The following is a 17,118-nucleotide window of genomic DNA, read 5'->3' as shown; positions in this document are numbered from 1 at the left end:
AAGTGCTTGGTCACTTGCAATGCAAACATCTTAACCCCAGTTCTATCTTAGGTTCTACCAACCATTTTCATACCTTTTCTTTGACCATAGTATAGGATCAATATACATTGTTAGTGCAAAGGACAGACGAGTCACAAAGCCTATTCTTCAATGTTCTGGTTTGTTTGATTTTTTTGTTTTTGTTTTGGGATCACATACTTGATGGTGCTCAGAAATAACTCCTTGCTATGTGCTTCACTAAGGTTATATATATATTTATGATGAGTATATTTTCTATATGTAACTTTGCATCTTGATAATTCATAAATGTAATTTTAAGGGGTATTATAAGTATTTTACCAAAAAAAAAAAAAAGAAACTGAAAAGAGACAGTGAAGCAGCTAGGGCATTTTCCTCACACACAGCCAATGGTCTTAATGATATTATTGGTATTATGCATTTATACAAACTATGTATATTTTATATACATTTATACAGAAACACAAGTAGAAATGTAAAATTAAATTGGAAACGAATTAGGGACAGAGTTATAGCACAATAAGCTGTTGTGGCTGACTGGGTTTGAATTCTGGCATCCCATATGGTCCTGAGAGTGCTAAGAGCAATTTCTGAGTCAAAGACAGAAGTAACCTCTGAGTGCCACCAGGTATGCCCCCCAAAAAAGAAGGAAATAAAAAAAATCTGTCACTAATTATCAGAAAATATAAATTAAAATACAGTTATATTATCACACCAATGAAATGAAATGACTGAGATGCAAAAGTCTGGAAACAACTAGTGCTGCAGAAATGAAGCAAAAGGAAACACTCATTACTCTTCCTGAGAGTGCAAATTGGTCATCCTCTTTAGTAAACACTATAAAGACTTCTCAAAAAATTGAAAATAGTGGCTAAAACAATAGTACAGTTTTTAAGGTGCTCATTCTGCACATTATCCTGACTCTAGTTTAATCTCAGCACCACGTATGTTCCCCCAATATCACTATGAATTATTAAGCACAGAGCCAAATATACACCTTGAGGCCTTACCCAGAAATAAAGTGAAAACTACCATAGTGATCCAATAAATTCAATTCTTGGTATCTATCTATTATGATAATATAGGAACACTAATTCAAAATGTTATATTTATATTGGGGTCTTTGTAACACTATTTACAGTAGGATCTAAAGAATCTAAATGCCCTTTGCTGGAGAGATAGCAAAGTGGAGGGATGTTTGCCTTGTAAGCAGCTGACCTGGGACAGACCCGATTTAATTCCTGGCATCCTATATGGTCCCCCAAACCTGTCTGGAGTGATTTCTGAGTGTAAAGCCAGGAGTAACACCTGAGTTCTATCAGGTGTGTTCCGAAAAGAAAACAAAAAACAAAAAACAAAACAAAACAAGAACCCAAATGTTCAATAAAGAAATTGTGGTGTATATGCATAATGGGATACTAGAAATCTATTAGAAAAATAAAATTGTATCTTTTGCTAAAACATGATTAGAACTAAAGATGGCTTATTATGTATATTAAGTAATATGAGTAAAGACAAATTCCAGGTGATTTCATGTGTAGTATATAAACCAAGCAAGGAGATAGACATGGCCAATAGAAACAAACAGTGATCCAATAAACCTGAAGGTATTAAATAATGGTAGAAGTAGTTAGGTAGAAATCTGTGGAAAACTGAGGGACATATGAACAATGGTAAAAGGATATTGGTAATATAGTGGTAGATTTAATGCAATAACATTTGCATATCTGAGGCATAAGTACTAACATTATGGAAATCATTTTACACTTACCTCAATAATAGTAATTCTTTTCTAGCTTAGTAAAATTTTCATATGCAAACTATAAATCATAATTATGATCAGAATATTAAGTACCTATGAGTCAATTTAATAAAGGTAACACATTTAGTAAAATCTTTAAAGTCTAAAGTATCTAAAAGAAAAAGAAGTCAAAGAATCGTCTTCATCATTAAAATTATGATCATGAACTCGAATAGTTAATATTGTTAAAATGACCATTCTACCCCCTAAATTACACAAAATTCCAAATAATTCTTTAAAAAAGACAGAAGAGGGAAAAATCAGTGTTTGGACATATCTAGAGCTAAAATCAATAATTCAATTTCTGCCTAAATTTTTTTGCCATCAATCCTGAGTTAATGTCATACTCACGTTTTATGAAATACTGGTCATTTTTCAATTTGCACTTATTATTGAAATCCATGATGCTATCTTGTATAAAATGAATCAAAGGAACCTCACATTGTGATTCAGCTTAGGGTCTTGATATTTGAATATTTTCTTGATATCCTAATAAGATTATCTGGAATCCATATCCAATCTTTTATAAGACAAAAGTAAAATGGCAATAAAAAACAGATGCCAGAATGATAGCAGAGAGCTCCTACACATCTGAATTGAGATAGAGAAGAGGTCATGAGGAATATAGACATTTCTGAGAAGATGGAAAATTCCAGAAAACAAGCTAACCCTAAAGTCTTCTGAAGTTTCTGTCCTACCAACCAACACCCTAACTTTAGTCCAGTGAAAATGGTTTCAGACTCTGATCTCCAAAAAATAAATAATTATTTTAATTCACCAAGTTTGTGGCAGTTCTATTAGTTAATTAAGTATAGGAATTAAGAATAGGAACAAGACAAAGGTTTTCTCACCTTTTCCATTTCCTTGAGATAAGCATCAATGAAGTCTCTTGTTTCATTGGGATTCCAATCTCTCTTGTGGTTTTCAATAATTTTAGCAACAAACAATGTCAGTTTTTCCCAGTCATTAAAGAATGTTTGGTGAGGTCCAGGAAGTGATTTCATTATCCTTGGAAATACATTATAGAGCTAATTGAGAAAAAGAAAACAAACAAGGAGACAACAAAGTATAGTATTTTCACACTTCAACACAATAGAAATACCCATTTCCATTTCATTTAATCATTTATATTAAATTAGAGTATTTCACTCTTTCTAGCTCTCTCCCAATTACTTGCATGCTAATAGCAGAACAATTCAGCTTTCCATCTATGGTCATGTTGGCATCATACAGATATTATTTTTAAAAGAGCTTGTGGAATATATGTAGTAAGTCTATGTTTGATAGAATTTACTAGTAAAGCCATCTGAACTTGGGTTTTTGTTTTTGAGGTTTTTGAAAATATTGCTTCAGTTTCCCTACTTGGGATTTACTTTATTTTTTTTTTCATTATACTGGTTCACTCTTGAGAGGATTTATGATTCTAAAGATGGACTTATTTCTTTTTGATTTTTCCCTTAATGGCATAATGTTGTTTATAGTAACATTTTTATATTGATTTTTGCTCTCTCTTTTGGTTTTCAGTCCATATTTGATGCTTAGGTTTACTCCTGGGTATACATACTCAGGGATCACTTCTAGTGAGGCTCAAAGGATCATATATTGTTCTGGGGATTAACCCATCTGTACGATTTCACTGAACCTTGCTGGTGTGTGTGTGTGTGTGTGTGTGTGTGTGTGTGTGTGTGTGTTTGAGGTGAGGATGCCTACCAACTGGTGTTCAGGATGTCTAGCAGCCCCTTTGAGTTCTGATTGGTCAGTTGGGGCTGGTAATTAGATGTGAGGTCCTGAGAATGCAGTGCTGCTTAGAAACTGTGATTTGAAAGAACACGTGGGCCATACTGGTATTATAGAACTTCACAAAGAAGTTCTTGGGAACCTCCAGGGCTGTTTCAGGTTGTACTCCAGGGATCATGTGGTGCAGGAATTTGGTGCCATATAACCTCAGTACTCACTCTTCAGTAATTTTTGTTGTTGTCATTGCTGGTTTTTTGTTTGTTTTGTTTTGTTACCACACGTGGTGACATTCAAGGGTTACTCTTGGCTTTGCACTTAAAAATTACTTCTGTCAGGCTCAGAGAATCATATGGAGTGCTGAAAATTGAATTTGGGTCACCTGTCTCTGTGAGACATATATCCTCCCCTCTCTGCAATTACTCTAGCCCAAGCCCTCCAGTATTTCTATTCTACATTTATTATTTTATTTATTCTCCTTAATTTGGTATTAATTTGTTATTATTCTTTTAGTTTTTGGGGGCTATAAGATTAGAATATTTATTTGAACTTTTTCTTATTTCCTATGTCAGCTTGTATGTTTTTTCTTTGTTGACATAGATTGTTGACATTTTGTAAATTTATTCTTATTTATTTAAGGAATATTAACTCCTTTGACTTTCTCTGTCAGCCAGTAGACATTTAACAGTATGTCATTCAGGTTTTGTAATTATAACTTTTCTTCTTTATAATAAATTTCTACATACATGGCATTGTGGTGTGGAAAATACTCTACATATTTATAATTTATGTGCTATCTCCCAGGCCCTATTACTTATAATAATAAAGACAGCAGATGAACTTCAAACAGTGATGTGTTGAAGTCAATTTTCCTGTTTTCTCATAACTTGGGAGATTTCTCATAAAATAGAGTGCAAGCTTTGCCTTTGGGAAAGTCTAGGTTTCACTATTCCATTACAAGTTCACCCTGAGTAACATATTTAGGTTAGCTCACATTGTCACTGGGAGTGTACCCCCTAAAATCAGAACAATAGTATAAAATATACATGTATGTAATATGATGCAATATATTAACCAAGATAAAGATCAATTGCATATATATATATTGATATATAGAATAAGAACTTATTTACCTGGCACCATGGAGAATTTAATAAAGACATGGCCTCATCCAGCATCCTTAGAAGACCCTGAAACTTTTCATCCTGATACTCAAAGCGCTCCCCAAAGGTGACAGAACAAATAATATTGGAAACTGCATTGTTGATCTTGAACTGAGGGTCAAAAGGCTGTCCTGGAAGTGAAAGAAACAGTGGATTCTTTACTTTCTAGGAAGACCCTCATGCCTTATGACATACTGAGTGCAGAGCCATGCATGAGGTTCTGGCTAACACATATGAGTCTGAAAAGTGTGAGAAGTCTGATCCGTGGTGACAATCAAAGAAGAACACAGCAAAATCAGCTCTCCAGGGCCTAACTCAGGTAGGAGTGCCTCCACCCACAAAGATAATTCCTGCTGTGTTTTGGGCTACAGCGGACTCTTTTAAAAGCGACACCTGGGGCTACTTCCTGATGCTGGGTGAAAATCAAAGAACACAGCAAAAAATAAAAAAGATAAAAAAGAAAAAAGGGCTGGACACGGAGCTTTGCTCTGCAGCCACGCACTTCTTATAGAACATGAACCCCAGCTCAACAGGGAGTAAGAATCACACTTCAAGCAATAGGGAAACAACGCAGGACAACAGCATTCATAGAGAATGAAGATGGCAGCTCTGATGACTTAAAAAACGTCAACCACCTTAATTAACTTCTCAGATAAGGAGTTTAGCATAGAAATATGAAGGATGCTCATAGAACTCAAAGAAAGCATAGATCAAACTGAACAGACCACAGATATAGAAATCAAAAACTCCAAACTGAAATAACAGCAAGATGGGAATGAAAGGAACCTTTCTCAATATAGTTAAGACCATCTACCACAAGATAATTTCAAATATTAACCTAAAAAGAGAAAAACTAAAAGCTTTCCCTCTAAATTCTGGTACAAGAAAAGACTGTCATCTCTCACCACTCCTATTCAACATAGTACTGGAAGTACTTGCTATAGCAATTAGGCAAGAAAAAGATATCAAGGGAAGTCAGATAGGAGAGGAAGAAGTCAAGCTCTCACTGTTTGCAGATGACATGATACTCTACTTAGAAAACCCTAAAGACTCTACCAAAAAGCTTCTAAAAACAATAAATGCATATAAAAATGTGGCAGGCTACAAAATTAACACACAGAAATCAATGGCCTTTTTATACATTAATAATAATAAGAAAAAAATGGACACTAAGAAAACAATCCCATTCACATTAGTGTCACACAAACTCAAATATTTTGGAGTCAATTTGACTAAAGATTGAAGGACCTATGCAGAGAAAATTATAAAACCCTGCTCCAAGACATAAGAGAGACACGCAGAAATGGAAACAAATACCCTACTCATGGATTGGCAAAATTAATATCTTTAAAATGGCAAAAATTCCCAAAGCATTGTACAGATTTAATGTGATACATCTAAAGATACGCAAAGAAGTGGATCAAACACTTCTGAAATTCATTTGGAATAATAAACACCCTCAAATAGGTAAACTATACTTAGGGATTTCACCAATTTTAAACTGTATTACAAAGCAATAGTTATCAAAACAGCATGGTATTGCAATAAAAACAACCCCTCAAAGCAGTGAAATAGGCTTGAGTACTCAGAGAATGTTCCCCAGACATACAATCACCTAATTTTTGATAAAGGAGCAAAAAATCTTAAATGGAGCAATGAAACCCTCTTCAACAAGTGGTGTTGGCACAATTGCTTACCCATTTGCAAAAAAAGCAAACTCAGATCCCCAGCTAACACCAATTACAAAGGTCAAATCCAAATGAATTTGATATCAGACCCGAGACTATAAGATATATAGAACAACACGCAGGTAAAACGCTCCATGACATTGACACTAAAGACATCTTTAAGGAGGAAACAGCACTCTCCAAACAAGTGAAAGCAGTAATAAACAGATGGGAATATATTAAGCTGAGAAGCTCCTACACCTCAAAGGAAATAGTGCCCAGGACACAAGAGACACCCACTGAGTGGGAGAAACTATTCACCCAATACCCATCAGATAAGGGGCTAATCTCCAAAATATACTAGGCCCTGACAGAACTTTATAAGAAAAAAACATCTAATCCCATCAAAAAATGAGGAGAAGAAATGAACAGACACTTTGACAAAGAATAAATACAAATGGCCAAAAGGCACATGAAAAAATGCTCCACATCACTAATCATCAGGGAGATGCAAATCAAAATAACTACAAAGTACCATCTCATGACACAGAGATTGGCACACATCAAAATGAATGAGAACAAGCAGTGTTGGCTGGGATGTGGAGATGTGGAGAGAAAGGAACTCTTATTCACTGCTGGTGGGAATGCCGTCTAGTCCAACTTTTATGGAAAGCAATATGGAGATTACTCTATAAACTGGAAATTGAGTTCCCATACGATCCAGCTATACCACTCCTAGAGATATACTCTAGGAACATAAAAGTACAATACAAAAATCTCTTCCCCATACCATATTCATTGCAGTACTATTTACAATAGTGCAACTCTGGAAACAACCAAGACAAATGACTAAAGGAACTGTGGTACATATACACAATGAAATATTATGCAGCTGTCAGGAGAAATGAAGTCATGAAATTTTTCTATACATCGATGTACATGGATTTTATTATGCTGAGTGAAACAAGCCAGAGGGAGAGAGAAAGATACAGAATAGTCTCACTCATCTATGGGTTTTAAGAAAAATAAAAGACATTTTTGCAATAATTGTCAGAGACAAAAGAGAGGAGGACTGGAAGGTCTAGCTCACAACATGAAGCTCACCACAAAGAGTGAAGAGTGCAGTTAGAGAAATAACTACACTGAGAAATATCATAACAATGTGAATAAATGAGAGAAGTAGAAAGCCTGTCTAGAGTATAGGTGGGGGGTGGGGTGGGGAGGAGGGAGATTTGGGACATTGGTGATGGGAATGTTGCACTGGTGAAGGGGGGTGTTCTTTACAATGACGGAAACACAACTCCAATCATATTTGCAATCAAGGTGTTTAAATAAAGATATTAAATAAGAGAGTCATAAAGTCAATGTGTGAGCAGTAAAGTGAGTTTAAATAAATAATGTGATTAATGACTAGCTAGGTGTGCATAATTTCAGACATCTTATTGACAAGGTATAGTAAGAGTTTCCTATTGTACCATGATGTTTTATATGAAACTGTGCACAGTGAAAGTACTTATGCGGTTAATATGCTGCTATAACCAAGTAAACTTGCTCTGTAAAACACTCACCATTCTCTTCCTTTATAAATTGGACAAGGTAGTATGACTCTTCTTGAATACGTTCCTCTAAGCTCTTCTTTCCTAAACCAAAGTTCCTTAGTGTTGTCAGAGTGAACCTTCTTTGCTCCTTCCATGCTTGGCCATTAGACATAATAATTCCTTGGGAAAAAAATCAAGAATATGCTATTCTACTTTTCTACATGAATATCTTTCATAATAATGCTTTTTGAATAAGTCATAAGTAGATGGAATGTAAAGAATATTAAAAATTAAAGATTAGAGAAATAATACCAAGGAAATTGATATAATGACCAGTGTGAACTGATTGTTTGCAATACGAAATACTTTCTTTGTGCATTATATTTCAGTTTATAGCAATTCTATGTGATAGGTAAAATTATTCTTTTCCACCTACCATTTTGCTTTTGAGAATTAGTGGTTTACATAATAAACCTTGAAAGGCATAGTAAGTTGCTGAGCAGCACTAAAATTCAGGGTCGATGACATATTTTAATATTAACATAGTAAATTTAAGCATTAATGTTATGCTACAGCTAAGAAGTACCAATAGATAAGACAAAAAAACAACCTCTGTAGGAAGAGAGATCCTCTTGTAAGTAGGTCCTTAATGATAAAAAAGTGACTTAAGAATAATTGATCTCTACAGAAAGAATTTCACAAGCAAAGAGTAAAAACATATGTTTGTGTATCCAACACACCATAATTTATTTTTAGCATAGATAATGCCAGATTTCAGCTTCCAGAATACTCTTTAGCTTCTCCCCACAAAAAAAATCTGACTTTGGTTTGTACTTTATAAGTGAAATAATGTTCCTTGTTGTTAAGTCCAGAGATACTTTTCAGCTTTCATTTTATTTGGTATTGCCATCAAGAGAAACTATTTTTGAAACATCATCATTTGATGGGGCTTAGGAAACAACACTCTCTTTATCTCTTCATTCTCTGACAGTAAAGAAGATCCATATCTTTTGCTACTTCATCTCATTTGAGATTGTGCAGTTTTTCAAGCTGAGATCTAAAGTTCTCTTTTGTTACCATTTACAATATTCACATTAACTCCTATAATGCCACATGTTGTTTATTGATTGTGACCTATCATATTCTGTCTCTAAGTTCCAGGCACATACAAATGTGTGAGCTTGATTTTGGTGGTTTGGCATTTCTAACACAGTATAATTATGATTATTGCATGATTTGTTCTACAACATCTGACCAACTGAAATAAAAGAAAACATGTCCTTAAAGAAGAATTTAGAGAATTATTTCTTAGTCTTATCATTTACCTATTTTGTATCTCAATGCCTCATTTTACTCCCACTGTTTTCAGTTTATCTTCTTGGATTTTCCCGAACATCTTTTTTTTTTTTTTTTTTTTTTTTTTTTGGTTTTTGGGCCACACCCGGCGGTGCTCAGGGGTTACTCCTGGCTGTCTGCTCAGAAATCGCTCCTGGCAGGCACGGTTGACCATATGGGACACCGGGATTCGAACCAACCACCTTTGGTCCTGGATCGGCTGCTTGCAAGGCAAATGCCACTGTGCTATCTCTCTGGGCCCTTTCCCGAACATCTTAAATTTATGTATCATTGGTCACAATCTCTTATTAATCTACTGGATTGTCATTTCTTGACCTCTCCCTAGACCTATCTACCATCTTCCCTATTCTGCAATACTACAACCCCGTGTCTACAATGACTTATTTTAGATAAGTCTTTAAAAAGCACAACTAACTACAATAATTCTTTTGCTGTTTCAAATTATTAAAGACTTTTATGCCACTAGAATAAACAGCTACATGCTTAATAATTACTTTTATCAATTTATGCGGCTTCCCAATCTCTGAATTATATCCATATCAACCTTCTGTTTACTACATTGCCCATTTTTCAAAATATTGAGTTCATTCTTTCTTCCTATTTCAGAAACATCCCTTGTTTCTGTTCCTCTATTCTGCTTTGTTTTGTTCTATTGGTATTCTTTTATCTTTTCTGTGCTGCTCAATTTGGCTCTTTAAGTTCTTTTCTGCTCTATTCTCTTCTATTAATATACTATAAATTTCTATTCTATTATCTATACTATATATTATGCTTACTTTCTCTGAATCACAAAATTCAATTAGATGATGCTAGTAAGTGCAGCTGGCCATAACACCAATACATTTGATTATTTAGTTACATGAAATAGTCTAAGTAGAATATAAATTGTATAAGGCTATGAAATTATCTGTTATGCTTGATATTATATCCCTCCTTGCTACTCCATGGCATAAGACACATCCAGATGTATCTATGAATTCTCCTGGAGCAGTGAGCTAATAAATCCCCAAGAAATATTTAACCAGCAAGCCCGTTGGTGGACGTTAATTATACCCCCTATGTGCCCCTATGTGGCAATATTTTTGAAATTCATGACATGATAGTGATATTACAATTTCTTGTTATTTGGCACATTCTCTCCCTTGTAAAAATTACAGGTGAAAATAGGGCCTCAGTTAATGACTCTGCTCAGGGAAATTTTCAGCACCAAAAGTCTAAGAAGTTTCCCTACTGGCCAAATAAATCTGCATCTCAAAAGCTAGGGCCAGCTAAGATACAAACCCCCCTTTCTGGTTTCAACTTCTAAATGGTAAACAAACAGTTTCTATCTTCCTGCCACTGGGCCAGCTTCCAAACTGTAGCAAAAAAGGTTTTTCATCTTTTGTCCTAAGATTCTCCTTTCTAAACTAGCTACATCCCTTCTCCTTATTATGCTAGATCCTCCTTCCTAGCTCAGGACTTCTTTGCACCTCTACTGGCTAGTTTTTGATCTGTATATTTTAGGGCCTACTGTCATTGTGTCCCTTCTTCTATGACTCCCGCCTTTTGTTAAGGCAGAAATTCCTTTCATACCTGAGACTGGGTTGACTACATATATTATCAACATGGAAGAGGAAAATTGTCTCATGTCTATTGAAGATGCAGGTCCCCATACAATTTATTTTGTGTGGTTTCATTATTTCATATTTCACCACCTGTGCAACCCACTCTCCCTAAAGTGGATTTATTGAAATCCCATTGGTGTTGTAGGACAGAAGCCACCTCCAGCACCTCCTCCTAGTACTCTGCTTTACCAGGCAGATTAAAAAGTGAGTATAAGAAGAATTGCTGAATAAAATATGATAAAGAGAACTTGAGAAGTCTATAGAATAGTTTGCTATGGTAGGGTGAGAATTCATTTTTCAGTTAGAATTTTATTTCATGATAACTTCATTATTTATTATTTATTATTATTATTTATTTATCTAGTGATAACTTCAAGGATTTATGGAAAGACATTTTTACAGATACCAGAAGGGTTAAGACATGGCAATATCATTTCAAACACTGGCAGAAAATCTTGTGTAAGAACAGATACAGTATAAGATGACCATCTGATATAACACAAATAAGTTAAGATACTAACCTTTTCCTTTGAAGATACGGTTCTGCATAGGAAGTACGGGACGATTTATGAAGTGTTGGTCCTGATGGACAAGGGCTTCTTTGATTAAAGGTAATCCAGTTATAAAGATTGTATACATACCACCAAATTTCATGCAAATAACATTCCCGTATTTCTTCACAACCTAAAAAACAGTTCAGTAGTCAGAGGTGACTAGGCACATGACTATGCACATGTATGTATTGGCTGGAAAGGTATTCTCTAGAATGTATCTTTTGTGTGTAAATTGTAAACACACTATAATCTGATGACAAAATTCTTCCCTTTTCCAATTCATATTTTTGCATCTTGATCCTGACTTAATCTCCCATAGGTCATGGATATTCTTTATAAAATACTTCTTCATGTATTCAACCTAGAGAATTGAGTGAGCATATTTCTTGTGTCCCTATAATGAAATTTGAAGCTACGATTGTTATAAATTACGTGTCTCTAATCACAAGTTTTCTAGAGAAAATCGAAGAAAATGATTCAGTGCATCTCCTTTTTGCAGAGGAAATCAGAGCTATTTAGACTATGTATGTATGTATGTAGCAAAAAGGAACTTCTCAGTAAATTTCTTTTTTTAATATGAAGAAAAACTTCTTCAGACTCCACTTGTCTAGATAATTAAGAATTGATTATTATGTCGGAGTGGCAATAGAAAAGAAGAATCCAGGGCTGTATAGTATGTGTGCCTCTTGACTGCCTAACTCTTTAGCTTTATTCTATGAATTTCAAGCTTCATTCTTAAAAATCTTGGCTCCCCAAACATAAAAGGGTAAAAACTATTCCTTCAGGAAAGGGTTCTCTGAAGAAAAATGAAAGAAGAAAATAAAAACTACTTTGTTTTCTGGTGCCAGATGCACAGCCATATATATCACAGAACAAGCCCTATGAGTAAATGGAGGTGCCCCGCACCCCCATGGCGATAGAGAATGAGACCATGTGGCAGGACACATAAGAAGAGGGTGCTATGGTCATAGTTGTTTCTCAGTTCCATGTTGAGCATCTTCCACTTTTATTTCATGAAATCTCACAACTTCCCTGGGGTAACAATGCTGTCATTATCTTTAAGAAAAAGAAATGAGTGGTAGTGAAAGAAATAAAGCCAAAATGGGATATAGTGTTGGGGGTCTATGGCAATCCTACTGTCTTCCAGGCCTTATGTAAGGTTTGAGATGGCTCCCAAATCTAAGTGTTTATTAAATCTGAGCAAAATAATTGAAGATGAAAGTTCATGGAGGAGGAGTAAGAGAGAAAGTGAAAGAAAGTGTGTGTGTGTTTGTGAATGTGTGTAGCAAGAAAGAGATGATGGTAATGGTAGTAGTGGTGGTGTAAGAGCTATAGCTATGTATGCAGGTAGCTACAAGAAGGTTTGGTTGACAGTGATTAGATACCAACAAAAATCTTTGACTCACAGTAGGCTATGTACTGTGTCTAGTTCAAACAGTATTACAAATATCGAATTTTTTTTCCTGTTCATATATCTCTGCCCTTCATCTCCAACTCCTAGCACAGATATGTTCCAATGTGCCAAAGTGTGCTCTAGCACCCAGAACTCCATGGTCTCCGATAGATAAAATCTAATCAATTTAATATTATACCATCCTGCTCCCATATTCAAAACCATGCCTGACTTCAATCTTCCAAAGTTTATCGACCTGTTACCAATCTGTTTGTTCTAGAGAATAGTCTGTCTTATTTAGAAGGTCTGAGTTAAGGTTCCAATTCAAGGTGTTCTGCCTCTAAAGTACATGCCTTTATTTTTAAAAGTGGCAGGAATAGTTCCCTATAAATCACTTGATTTTTTGAAAATTTGGATGAATAACTTGATGAATGTCTGGTGCTTTCTCATAGTTCTTTACTGTGCTATGCAAGTGTTCCTGCCTATTGCTTTACATGTATGTGAATCTAAATAAGACTCAGAGAACATATGAAAGACTTTTTACAGTAAAACATACTGACAAAACATGATAATGCATAATCCTTTACCTGAAATGTGTTAGGGAAAATATGCTAAAATTAATTTGTTTTTATTATTTGTTTTTTGTGCCACACTGATGGCACTCAGCGTTACTCCTGGATAGGTGCTCAGAAATTGCTCCTCGCTTGGGGGGACCATATGGGATGCCAGGATTTGAACCACTGTCTGTTCTGGATCAATTACTTGCAAGGCAAATGTCCTATTGCTGTGCTATCTTTCTAGTCACTAAAATTAATTTGTTCTTAATAAAATATCATCTCACTTCACATAAATAGGAACACATAAAAATATCAAGAACAACTAGTGCTGGTATGAATGTGGGGAGAAAGGGATTCTCATTCCTTGCTGGTGTCAATTTGACCTACTTCTTGGGAAAACAATATATGTATTCCTCAAAATACTTAGAAATTGAGTTCCCATATGATCCAGCAAAATTACTCCTGGGAATATACCCTAGGAGCACAAAAACCACAATGCCAAAAATGGAATCTACACTGCAGAACTATGCACAATAATCAGACCTGGAAATAAGCCAAGATTTCCTCAAACAAATGAGTGGATAAAAAGCATTGATACATCTATACAATGGAATACTGTGCAGTATTATTAGGAAAAATAAAGTCATAAAATTTACTTATTTGTGGATGTATAGGGACAGTATTATGCTGAGCCAAATGAGTCAGAGGAAGAGGGATAAAAATCAAATGAGCACACCTGTTTTGGGGATACAAATTTTGAGCTAGGTATCAGATACCAGCCTGGGTTTCATCCCTAGCCTATTTATTGCTAGTAATTTCTATTTTGGTGGCAAAATAAGAGCATATATACTATTTCAGACAAGATTGAATCAAATCTCATCATTTAATCATAGGATTAATGATGTAGACAAAAGTAACTCTATGGAATATAGTTTATCTCTTAGTCAATAAGCCTTAAATATGACATAAGATAATTGATCCTGTTAACTGTCAAACCTCTCTAGATGTGAACACCATCAAGAATGCTGGGGCCATCCTATTTCCTGGGCTGGGGTTGCTTATTACGATTGGAAACATGTCTACATTAGACTTTGACAGCAGCCTGTTGGTATCTCTCCTCTCTGAGACTGAGAGCTTAGTAGCAGTGACCACACTTAAACTTTATAAAGAGACTCTCTGGAGGAGGATGATTAATAATTTGGGTTTTTATCCTCTGAAAATATAATTCTAGAGCAGGGAAAGAAGGAACATAATGGGATTAAAGTGATTGCCTAACATGGAGTTGCCCGTAGTCTAATCTCTGGCATTGCATATGGCCATCCTAGCACTGAACAGCACCATGTTTAGCCTCTGAGGGCCAGGATGTGGTTCTGAAACAAAGACAAAAATAAAATAAAAAAACATTGCATTTAAATAAATAATGAATAAGAAACCATTTTCTTAAAGCAGGGATAGGAAGGGATATGATTTCCATTTACCGTTGGAGTAAGAAAGAGGCTACAAGATTCAGTGGAGGCTTTGCCATTTGTTCCCATTTTCACCCATCACCCTTTGCTAACAGAGGAAGAGACCTAATGGGCGTCTTTATTACTTACACTGACCTTTGAGCTTTATGAATTTGCAGATATTGTCTGCTGGAATAAAAGGTAAGCACAATGTCTGATAAGGTAAAATAAAACATGTGCACTTTATAGTCAAATATACCTGCTGTATCAAGAACAAGTAATATCAAGCTTGAGTTTGTTGATACCAACACTGAAGTGGTGCAGATGTTGAAATAATAAAGGAAAAATGCTAACATAATGATAGAAATATGTCTTGTTGAAAACTACAACTTTTTAGATTCTTACATTAAATTACATTCTTATTAGAAAGAAAAAAATTCTTTAGAAATGTATTTAAGAACCTATAGGACAGTTTCAAAAAATACTTTAAAAAGTAGATGGAGGGCCGGAGAGGTGATGCTAGAGGCTAAGTGTTTGCCTTGCAAGCGCTAGCCAAGGAAGGACCGTGGTTCGATCCCCCGGTGTCCCATATGGTCCCCCCAAGCCAGGGGCAATTTCTGAGCGCTTAGCCAGGAATAACCCCTGAGATCAAACGGGTGAGCCCTCCCCCCCCCAAAAAAAAAAGTAGATGAAAAGAACTTAAAAGAAATTAGCTTCATAACAGAGTGGTAACTAAAGAAAAATTAAGGACTGTGGAATGGATCTATAAAAATATCTAAAGAAGGGGCCTGAACAGTGACGCAAGAAGTAAGGCATCTGCCTTGTGAGCACCAGCCTAGAACGGACCTGGGTTAAATTCCCCGGCATCCCATATTGTCCCCCAAGCCAGGAGGAATTTCTGAGCGCAAACCCAGGAGTAACCGCTGAGCGTCACAGGTGTGCCCAAAGAACAAACAACAAAATATATATATCCAAGAAGAGTTAAAATATATAGAAAAGAATGGATCTGGATTCTTCAGATCCATGTTTGAGAAACCAAAGATCTAATATTTCTAACATCAGAGTGTACAAAAGGATCTTTAAGGAAAGAGTTTATTAGAGATTATTATTTTAAGAATTAATGATCCAAAAGTTTTCTAATTGGTAAAAGACAACCTACAGGTCCAATCAACATCAGTGAATAAAGTAAATCAACAAAAAATTCAATGCCCAAAATAAAGTGTAATTGGGCCTTGCGATAGTACAGGAGATTGAAGGCTTGCCTTGCATATGACTGAACTAGTTCCATCTTTCCCTGAGCCTCTCGAGCATGAGCCTGGAGAACAGAGTCAGAAGGAAACCCTGATTTTCTCAAGGTGCGGCCCTCAAATCAAAGCCAACAAAACACAAAGTCAATAAAAACTGAAAGCAATCAAATGTTTCCTGTAAAGCAAGCAGTGTGAAATAAGTCTAGCACATCGTGCAGCTCTAAGTTAAGAGGTAGATTAGTAATCCCTCAGAACATTTTTTTTATCAATTTTCAGAAAGGAGACCCTGCAGCAGGGTCTAGGCTCCCAGTGGGTTACTAGGTCTTTATAACCTAACCCTAACCTCTGCCTCTGTCTCCAGACCTGAGATCTGGAATGGCCTGGCCCTAGGGGTCAAGTTCAGGATGCCACCCCAGTCTCTTTACCCACAGCTCCTACCTGTTGGATCTGCAAGTGTGGCTCCTTAAAGCCCAACTGGAATAAGTTTCCCAGGATTGGCAGGCGCGGGGGGCCTGGTGGCATATTCTTAGGGCCAGGCTTTCTGAAGACATAAGCAAAGAATAGGAAGGCGACTGCGCCCAGCAGGAGAGTGCGCGCATGAAGCACAGACCAAAGCACCGTCTCCAGGAAACCCATGATCCAGAGCTTGGTTGGCAGTTGGGTAAATATATTCTGCTCCCCTTGTGAGATCTAAGTAGAAGACAGTCACAGCTGTCACTGCCTCCCTGCTGCTGCATCCTGTCCCGCCCCTTTTAGCTCGCTCTGGGACCAGCCCTCTGTGCCTGGACAGGTTCCCAGTTGGAGAATTCTTGAGTCTCAGCCCCAGAACTCAGGCTAGGTGCTGTGCCCAAGGCTTGAAAAGCTCATTCAGCTCCTTCTCTGCTCCCGCTGGCCCCACCTCTCCCTGCCACCGGCATTCCTAGGAAACTTGCCCAGGTTTGGGAAAGGTTTTGTCTGGAGCAGGAGTACTCCCCTCATCTTGTTTCAGTGTAACTGGGAGTTTGTAAACAGGAAGTGATGTCATTTATTCTGACTCTGACT

General features: G+C 36.2%; 1 protein-coding gene across 7 annotated transcripts in view; it reads right to left on the bottom strand.

The window, feature by feature from the left end:
- Positions 1-16,762, bottom strand: part of LOC126010975 (cytochrome P450 2J2-like) — a 54,170-nt gene extending 37,408 nt beyond the window's left edge. For 3 of the 7 annotated variants that reach the window (XM_049774591.1, XM_049774590.1, XM_049774589.1), the window contains exons 1-5: positions 16,516-16,762; positions 11,403-11,565; positions 7,952-8,101; positions 4,687-4,847; positions 2,671-2,847 (exon numbers count right to left, since the gene is read on the bottom strand). In XM_049774591.1, the coding sequence (XP_049630548.1) occupies positions 2,671-2,847; positions 4,687-4,847; positions 7,952-8,101; positions 11,403-11,565; positions 16,516-16,713 (849 nt within the window). In that variant the 5' untranslated portion in view covers positions 16,714-16,762. The remainder of the gene's footprint in view (positions 1-2,670; positions 2,848-4,686; positions 4,848-7,951; positions 8,102-11,402; positions 11,566-16,515) is intronic. The other 4 variants (XM_049774593.1, XM_049774595.1, XM_049774594.1 and 1 more) reach the window with 3 other exon arrangements.
- Positions 16,763-17,118: the final 356 nt, after the last annotated feature.

The sequence above is a fragment of the Suncus etruscus genome, chromosome 6, assembly GCF_024139225.1.
Source record: "Suncus etruscus isolate mSunEtr1 chromosome 6, mSunEtr1.pri.cur, whole genome shotgun sequence".
In the NCBI taxonomy this organism is placed as follows: Eukaryota; Metazoa; Chordata; class Mammalia; order Eulipotyphla; family Soricidae; genus Suncus; species Suncus etruscus.
This window is presented reverse-complemented; position numbering and strand designations above follow the sequence as displayed.